Raw genomic sequence first — 10000 nt, 5'->3', positions numbered from 1 at the left:
CCTTGATATGATAAGTCCCAATAGTAGGGGAGGGCATGAAGTATATCAGGGAAATTATGGGGTAGACCAGGCAGATATAATAATATAGAACAAAAACGTATAAAACCAGCACAAAAACACTAAAAATTGGCTAAAGAAAGTCTGTAGACATCTTTCAAAAAACTTCAGGAAGCCAACACCCCATTTGGTAAAATTTACGAGAATTCATGCTTTCCAAAGCCATGTGGTAATTGTATAATACACCATAACCAATAAACCTACCTAACCTAACCCCATGGGACTTGTACAATACCTCATATATTCCCTAGACAACAGGTTGTACAGAATAGCATTAATAATGGTTAATGTTACCGAGAGCAACGCACAGAGGTAAGAGGGAAATGGACACTGCCATCTTATAGAACATAAAAAATAAGAGTAAGAAGCAATACAGGTACATCTGCAGAAGCCTCATGTTTACCAAAAACTGAAAATATTCTCTGCATGTCACAACAGAGACTAAGCACCACAACACCCTCACACAGCCAGAGTTCTTAATGTCGCATTTTCTATACCTCCATTTCATATATCTTTATGTCATTTTTCTGTTGACCACAAGTTGTATTTTCTGTTGACAAACCTGGAAATAATTTCCAATTAGTTAATATTCCTCAATATCTTTCCTCTCATTCTTGGATGCATTAATGCCTTCTCAAATCCTTATGCTTTCTATTTTGTTTTTCCTTATTTCTATTATTCATGCTTCCCATATCTGAATAATACACACACACAATTAATTCTTCATTTTCCTTTGGTCAGTAACATGGGGCACATTCGATTTTATATTTAAACATTTTATCAGTATAATGTCACTTTCATCATCATACATTATAGTGTTATTTATAAATGTTTTTAATTGTAGGTTTGGACAATTTTGGCTACATGATGCTGTTGAGGCTGACTTCTTGCTCGATCTGTGCCAGTTGCACAAATGAATTTCAGTTCAGCTCAAGTGACCCAAGTGCAACAGTGATTATCACTTGGATATTGAAATATATTTTCAATGTGACATATTAGGAGTAAATTCCTTAATCAAAAATTTAGATGCAATTTCATAAAATCACTTGATTTAAGAGACCTTTTCTTACGAATCTGCACAGAACAACATTCAATTTCCAAAGATGACTTTGTAAATGTGCAGCTTATCTGTACCCTGCACACTGTAGGTCACAGATATTTTCCATAACAAATTTGCTTTGTCAATTGGCATAGAGTACTATTTACTTAAGTGCAACTAACGGTGACACACAGAGATAGAGGAAAATAGACACTGCCATCTTATACAGTATAAGAATAAAAGTAATGAACAACACAGGCACAGCTGCCAGAGTCTCATATTTACCTCAAAATGACAAAAATATCCGTTGTATATCACAACACCTTGGTTTTTGTAAGTTGGCATGAAGTGTTAATAAAGGGGGGTACAGGTGGGGGGAAATAAAAGGTAGGAAATGTTTTGGGACTTCATCTCTGGAGGGTGCATTGCTCTCAATAACAAATAACTTTTTTTATTATAATTGTATTGCTCAAAACTTAGCTCTCCTTTTCTGAGAATGGACTTTTTACACATCTTTTTGCAGTTGTAGAATTGGGAGTTATTTTATTTCATGTTCGTCAAAGTTTGGCTCAGCTTTTCTAAAAATCTACTTTTCTATTGTTTTCGGGATACAAAGTTTGACTCGTTTTTGAAAAGCTTTTTTTTTATGTTTCCCAATTCACTTTCTTTGATTTCTCTAGGTTCCTACTGACATCCAGTGCCATCAATTATCTCCCCCCCTCCCCCCCACACTACTTCAACCCTAAGTTCCTCATGCATCCCCCAAGATTGTTGGGTAGAGGAAATATATAAGAAATCTGGTTTTGGAACTTGGTCTCTGAAAGGTGGTAACAAATGCCTGAATAACTAATGACACATTAAAGAATGAATTAAATACATGAACAAGGAAAAGCAAGCACTGATAATTACAAAATCATTTTTAACAAGCATGTTGTAACATATGAACTAAGTGACATAGAAATGAGTTATACGGTCATAGTAGTGTTATCATAATGTAAACAAGGCAAGGGACTTGGAAAAAGATGGATCAATCTTCTCTCTTCTGTCATGTATCTCCTTTATTTTCGATTTGTGTGCATTTCATTATAGATGAAAAGTGTTTCAGTTTATGCTAGAGTAACCATTCTATACATTTTTTTTTTGTAACTGTCTGAAGTCCCAAATGCAATTTTTTTTTATATTTTCCTCTACCCTATGATCTTTGGAGATGTGTGGGGAGTGGGGATACTGGATGGCATTGGATGTCAATAGGAACCTGCAGAAATTAAAGAAAGTAATTTATGAAATGTTATAATGTCAATTTAAAAAAAAAAAAAAAAAAAAAATTCAACAACATAGCCAAACTTTGTCCAAAAACACAAAATAGCTCCCAACTTAACAAACACAAAATGACATACACAATAAGTCCATTTTCAGAAAAGGCGAGCCAAGTTTTGAACAATACAATTATAATAAACTGTTTAGTCACACAAGTAAACACTGCATATCATGCAAACCCAAATATCCAAACTTAATATTACCTAACTTATATTTATTCCCTAAACAGTAGGAGACAAGCCCCCCTATGACCCTGTCCCTTGCTCTCTCTTTTTAATGGACCTACAGTAAATACAACTGAAATCTTACCCCCCACCCCCCCCAAGAAAAAAAATTTAATGAGCTATTCTAGCATTTTTAAGCTATGAATGTTTAATTTCAGAGAACAATTTTGAGGGAGTGGTCCTTACAGGAGGGTGGGAGGAAGCCAGACCTTAAGGGGGGAATCAGAGTCTGCAAGGTGGGGGCGTTGCCCTTCCAACTGACTCCCCATATGACACCCCTGCTACCACCCCTCCAACTCCTACACTGGAAGACAAAAAATCTTCCATATATTCACGACAGGAGAGAGCATACAACCTGGCATGCAGGAAGACTCATGATGAATCTGTCTTACACTCTATCTTGCCATACTTATGTGGTGGATTCTTTATTGTCCAGGGCAGGGGTTGGGAGGTAGCAGCCTACCATGTGGGGGGGGGGAGAGTCTCATTGGGGGGGAGGGGGTTTGCAGGAGGCACAGTCCCCTGCATTTGACTATATAGTAACCAAATCTTTAAATCATTCATATTTTGGTTAATGTTACTGAGAGTGATACAAAGATAGAGGGAAATAGATACTGCCATCTTATAGAGCATAAGAAATATCTAGCCCTATATTTACTGCAAAATGACCAAAATATCTGCTGCATATCACCACAACACACTCATATAGCCAGAGTTCATAATGTTACATTTTTTGTAAGATGGCATGAATAAAGGGGGGTATAGGGGGGGTTGCTCCCCTGTCTAGGGAACAAATAGGATTGGATTCCAAGTTCAGATGATATCCTGGTTTTGCAACCTTGTCTCTGGAAGGTGCGTCCCTCTTGGCAACAAATAACCATATTTTACCCCAAAATACCCCGAGTACCATTCATACCCTCTCCTGCTATCGGGCCAAGACTGTGGGTAATGAGAGGGGGGAGGGGGTTCTGCTGCATAATTTCTACATATTTGTGTAAATGAAAGAGGAATCCATCAATATCAATATCCTCATGATCGGTCATGCAAAGGCATTCCTAATAATTACTTTAACTTTCACGGAGAGGACAGAAGCTTCTTCAAAACTGTATGAAGATCAAGAAAAAGATCAACTTATATTTGTACGAAATCCAAAGGTATAAAAGAGAGAGTAAAGTCTGTCAGTGAAATAGTGATTTCGTACCAAAGCTACCCCACACACCGTCCTAGCAAGGTAAACTTGTACGAATATTCTGGAAAGGAAGTTCATCAAGTTCCAAATAATTTATCAAATTAAGACCTTGTCGAACCTCTCTTTCACCAAATACACTTGGAAGTGAATTGCTGACCTTATGAAGCAGGAGGTGACGATAGTTTCATGCTGACTTGTTCAGAAGTTACCTCATTCCAACAGGCAAGGGATGGTAGACTACTACTGCACCATTCAGGTTTGAATACATATAAGCACCTACAAATCATCTTGCCAATAATGAACCCATGATTTTTTGTGGTTTTGAAAAAAGTGTACTGCCCGTTTACATAAATAACAAGCCTTCAGCAAAAAGATTTGAAAAGAGAAATCACGACCTGTTTCCCCAGCCTGCCTCTGCGGCACAACGTTTGGCAACAGAAACGCAGTAATAATTTCCTTAAAAACCATCGACCGATATCAACATCAGGAAACCTTGTGAACTAGCAAACAAGTCTTGTCTCGTGGCTGCCTGTCTATACGGAAACAAGGTCAGCTTTTCCTCCAGGAGAGCGGCCCGGTCACACGGGACGACTGTCAACCTGCGTTATTCTCCCTCCCGCTGATTCCCTTCCTTTACATGAATGAAAAAGTGCTCGCACGAGGCACTACGACTGCCAACCATCCCTGGATTGTACAAAAGGGTTCCCGAAGAGGACTCACGGGACGAACATCTGCACACTCACCTCCATCACGTCCAGCCCGTCAGCAGCCATGTTGGATCTGGCCGGAGCCAAGAGCCAGAGCCAAGAGCCAGGCCGGGAATACAAGTGAGCCTCGGGTTGCGCACGGCGGAACTACTCTTGGGAGACTCGCACAACCCTGTCCCAGGCTCCCTTGTCTCCTCATTGTTAATTGAGCACTGCATCGTAATCCCGAGGAGGTTTCTGGACGAATACTTGGAATATGGATACCTTTCGCGAATGCCGTGCATTCGAATTCGTCTGAAGAATGATAGAATTCCAGAATCATATAGTTCATCAGCCCTACCGTAATTAAATTTCCAAGAGCAAACCTTGTTGAAATTAAACCGATTATACGTATATGCATTGAACGCGCAGCACTTTAATTAATGTGTAAGAGCTTGAAATATGAGATGAAATCATTGTGTGCCGTGCTGCTTGTGGTGGCGGTCCACATTCGACCCGAAACAGGAAATGCAACGTCGAAATTCAACATTAGCGAAATAGGAAATCCTCTGCTACGTTAAAATACACATTATATTACCACATGAATGGAAAGAGAAGGCGAACTACACAGAACGGAAGCATTGCGTTTAATTCTGAGTAAACGAATGCAACAAAAACACTCAAACAACGGAAGTAGCGTGTGTATTTCACACACAACATGACAACAATAGATAGTGAAAATCCCTGTAAAATAAGGGGAATTTTATTCCGATCCTCTACCTAAACAACAGTGCCGTCCCCAATGACTGGGAGGCAAGGAAGGGGCTGACCCGGAACGTTATTCTCGCACCTCGATAGCATGACAGCAGAAGCAAACAAACTCTAAACAGAACACATGTTCCACATACATGAGTTTACATTACAAGATATAAGATATTTTATATTGTTGGTGGATTCTCTCACCCTGCAAGAGAGTAAATGTTCCTTGATGGGTCTTATATTGAGGTTAGGAATGTCCACCATGCAGCGTTGCACAGTGAGAAATATCGAACAGTGAACGCACTATAACTAGAGCCGAAAAGATTGCTTTTTAAATACCATCCATAGCCCTAACCCTTTATCGCGCCCCTCAAAAAAAATAAATGACCGAGTTTCACCATCCGGAAGTGTTTCACGATCGCCCTGTGACTCGAGGCTACATGACTGGAAGGAAAACCTTGCTTTCTTTTCCGTTTTTCTGTCTCCAGATGCATTCATTTACAGAGACACGCATCCTTAGATATACATGCACATGCACCCGCGACTGTACGCACTCACACACTAATGTGATATATCTATGTATCTATGAGACTACACACACACACACACACACACATAATATATATGTATATACATTAAATATATAATATATATTATATATTATATATCTGTATATATAAACATATACATATACATATACACACACACACACACACACACACACACACACACATATATATATATATATATATATATATATATATATACATATGTATGTGTGTATATATAATTTATATAATATCTTGTATATATATTATGTATATAATATTTTATATATATGAATAAATAAATAAATATATATATATATGCATATGTATTTATATGTTTATATATACATACATATATATAAAAATATGTATATTTACATATATATATATATATATATTTATATATATATTACACACACGTGCGTGCTCATATATATATATATATATATATATATATATATATATATACATTTATAAATATATATATATGAATATATTTATATACACACATTTATCTTTATACATATTTGTTTTGTTCAACAACTTTCCATTCCACTGCAGGCCTTTCTCATTTCATCATTGAGAGGTTATTTGGTATTACCATTTGAGCCACTTACCATACGACACCTGCATTTAATTTTCTAAGGCGATATGTCGTTTCTCGCCGTGACAACGGGCTTGAGCTAGAGCCAGAAATCGAAGCGCAGGCATTTTTCAACTTCCACGGCAAGGAACTGAACTTGGGACACGAGAGTCGGAGTCTAGCGCATTAACCACTAGACCACTGCAACATTTATAAACACACACACACACACGTGTGGCTAATTAGGCTAATTGTTAGGCTAATTTCCAGCATCAACCTCTCCATCCCTCTCTGGGCAGATATTAGTTTCCTCTCCAGTAATTTGGATGTCCATGTTTCTGCTCCATAGGTCATAACTGGGAGGACGCACTGGTTAAAGACTTCTCTTTTTAAACATAATGGCAAAGAGCCCCTTAGTATGCTACTGGGTCTACTGATGGTGCTCCATCCTAGACTGATGCGTCGCCTAATTTCCTCTTCGCTAGATGTGTTTGTCTGTACGAGTTGCACTAGATATATATACTTGTCCACTACCTCTAGCGCTGTGCCTTGTACATGTATCTGTTCGAATTAAACTTAACTGTTAAGCATGACCTTAGTCTTTTTCTTGTTCATCTTAAGTCCGACTTTCAAACTTTCTCTATTCAGATCGCTTGTTAGTTCTGCATTTCATTTGCAGATTCACTGAAGAGAACAATGTCATCTGCAAATCTAAAACTGTTTAGGTATTTGTCGCCTATTTTGATACCCCTTTCCGTTCCATTCTAGCTTCATAAATATTTTGTCAAGGTAAGCTGTAACAGTTTTGGTGAGATGGTATCACCCTAACACTTTTTTAAAAAGGTATTTTATCGGTTTCCGTGAGGAGCTTGATGGTTGCTGTCCCATCTTCGTATATATGTTCCAATATTTTACAGTATACATCCTCTACTCCCTATCTTCGAATAGCTTCTAGTACTGCTGGTATTTGTACAGAGTCAAACGCCTTTGTCATGCTCAGGGTGATGTGAAGCGATGGTGTGGTAGCGTGGATAGTATTAAGTGCTTGTATACCCTTCTCGCTTGCAGCTGCCACCGCTGGCTAGCCTAGTGCGAAAATGGGAGCAGCTCTGCATAAGCCTCCCCTGCCTGTTCACAGCCTCTCCATCATCAAGACTCCTACAGTGCCTTCTCGTGGCCACCCATGGAAACTGGGCACCTTACGGTCCCAGGATGAACTGTGGGGGATCTCGGGGTAGCGGGAGGCCCCAGAGATATGGAGCTATGGGCCACTGATGTGTGGACACGCCCTGGCTCCGTACCAACACCTGCCCCTCAGCCATCCTGGCGCAAATGAGAGGCTTGGGGAAGGTGGGCCTTGTCAGTCCTTCTGCGGTGCAGCAGTAGCGTTCTCGTCTAGCAATCTTGCTGATCTGCGTTCAAATCCCTCGCCGCCAGTGGATGGTAACCCCGGCCATTCCTTGCACACAGGGGATAGTTTAGAAGCAAAATGAAACAGACAGTATGTCACACCAAGAATATCCATTGTAATAAATGGAATCAAAACTAAACTTTAAACTTTAAACTTTAACTTCTCCCCCCAGAAAACTCAGAATAAATGGTTATGCTGGGGGGAGGGGTGCTATCCCTCTCACCCAGCAAGTAAGGCAGACTGTGGGTCCCAGGGGGAAGGCAAATGATGGGGTGCAGGATGGGAACAAGAACTACTCGTCCCACCTGCGCCCTGGCAGGCGCCAACCCTGCATGAGGCCTGTGGGGCAAAGCCTAAGGGAATCCCACAGGCAGACATTGGGCTCCACAGCCTGCCATTCTCCCTTTATTTGGGGCAGCATCGGCGGGAGTGGCAGAGGTGTTGTCCACCCGGAGCAACTGCCCGAGGTTTAACCTCAGACGAGCTATCCAGGTGGGCACTTGGAACTTTCGGTCCTTGTGGCAGGACGAGAGGTTACCTCTGCTATATAGGAATTGGAGTGGTTGGGAGTTGAGCTGACAATGAGATGTTTGTTGGCGCCCATGGCTCGGGAGCTGAGCCCAGCAGCGAGAACAGCCTCCTTCTCCGGGACTTTACTAGGTTCCAAAGAATGAGGATTTCTGGTTTCTGGTATCAACGCTTCAACGCACATCGTTGAACATGGTATAGTGATATGGGTACTGTGGCCAAGGACATCGACCAGATTCCTGTCAGCACTCGATGGAAGATTCTCCAGAATTTCAGGGTTTACCAGAGTGCTAAGTTCTGTGGCACTGACCATGGGCTGGTTGGCTACCCTACGGGTACACTTCAAAACTCCTCGTCCTTCTAGAGGCCACTCTAGGGTGTTTCACTTGGACACACTGAGGGAGGAGGAGTGTGCCAGTGGGTTCGCCACAGAAGTCTCTGATCGATTCACAGAATCCTTTAAGTGTGAAATGCTCGAAGCAGCTCAGGAGTCTGATGCTCACCCAAAGTCTTTGGGGGCCTGTTAGGGGAAGCCATTCAGTCAGTCCATGCTTGCAGTGAGGACGTCGAAGTCACAGAGAGCTTTGCATACTTTGATAGCATAGTCCATATCTCTGGGCTGTCAGACCAAGAAGTTAGTAGATGGATTAGCCTGGCAGCAGGAGCCATGAATTCGATCATCAAGAACATTTGTAGGTACCTATGCAGAAGGACCAAGATACGTGTTTTCAAGGCCTTGATAATGCTAGTTTTGCTCTATGGAAGCGAAACCTGGATGCTATCTAGTGCCTTGGAGTCTCGTCTTGATGCCTTTTGTAACAAGTTTTTTTGCCGGATCATGGGGCACAGTTGGCAGGACCACGTCTCCAACCGACGGCTACACCGTGAGACCGACATGGGACCTGTTACTTGCATAATCCGGGATCGCCAATTCAGGTTATATGGGCACCTAGCTCGTTTCCCTATAGATGACCCTGCCCATCAGGTTGTCTCTCTGCGAGACAATCCTAGGTGGAGTGGGCCCGTAGGACGACCTAGGAGGTCATGGCTTAATCAGCTCGACGTGACCTGTCGCGAAGACTTAGAGATGGGCTGAAGGTCTGCCTGGAGACTCGCCATGAGAGACCCTCATGGCTGGAAGCGAAGGGTGGATGCGGCCATGCGCCCCCGTCGGCGTTAGCCCCTTGATGATGATGATGAAATGCCTTTTTGTAATCAATGAATGCCTTACACAGAGGTTTCTTATATTCGTTATTTTTTTCTTATTTGGGTGAGCGTGTGGATGTGGTCTGTTTTTGAGAATCCACTGCCTGCCTGTTTTCTAGGCTGCTTAGAATCCAGACTGTCAGAGATGCGAGTTGTGATGACTTTTGTGAACAGTTTGTAAGTAAATGAAGGGAGGCTTATGGTTTGGTAGTTTTATAGATTCTTTCTATCCCCTTTTTTATGTATCAAAATAACTGTTGCATTTTTCCAGGCTTTCAGAGTTTTTCGGTTAATAGGACATTTATTAAAAAGATTGGCTAGTTTCACTGTTGCAATTTCTCCAGCATCTATTTTACAATCTAAACTAATTCCGTCTTCACCTGGTGTTTTCCCTCTCTTCATGCCTGTAAGCAGTCTTTTTATTTCTTCTTTTGTGACGTTAGGTTACCGCAT

General features: G+C 41.1%; 1 protein-coding gene across 3 annotated transcripts in view; it reads right to left on the bottom strand.

Annotated features, from left to right (window-relative positions):
* Positions 1 to 10000, bottom strand: part of LOC125038515 (eukaryotic translation initiation factor 4E-like) — a 61065-nt gene that overhangs the window by 27516 nt on the left and 23549 nt on the right. The window contains exon 1 of one of the 3 annotated variants that reach the window (XM_047632012.1): positions 4570 to 4726. The exons of 1 other annotated variant lie outside the window; for it this stretch is intronic. In XM_047632012.1, coding sequence (XP_047487968.1) covers positions 4570 to 4599 — 30 coding nt within the window. In that variant the 5' untranslated portion in view covers positions 4600 to 4726. Of the gene's footprint in view, positions 1 to 4569; positions 4727 to 10000 lie in introns of those variants that run through there. One more of the 3 variants, XM_047632004.1, reaches the window with a different exon arrangement.

The sequence above is a fragment of the Penaeus chinensis genome, chromosome 3 (genome assembly GCF_019202785.1).
Source record: "Penaeus chinensis breed Huanghai No. 1 chromosome 3, ASM1920278v2, whole genome shotgun sequence".
Classification (NCBI taxonomy): Eukaryota; Metazoa; Arthropoda; class Malacostraca; order Decapoda; family Penaeidae; genus Penaeus; species Penaeus chinensis.
This window is presented reverse-complemented; position numbering and strand designations above follow the sequence as displayed.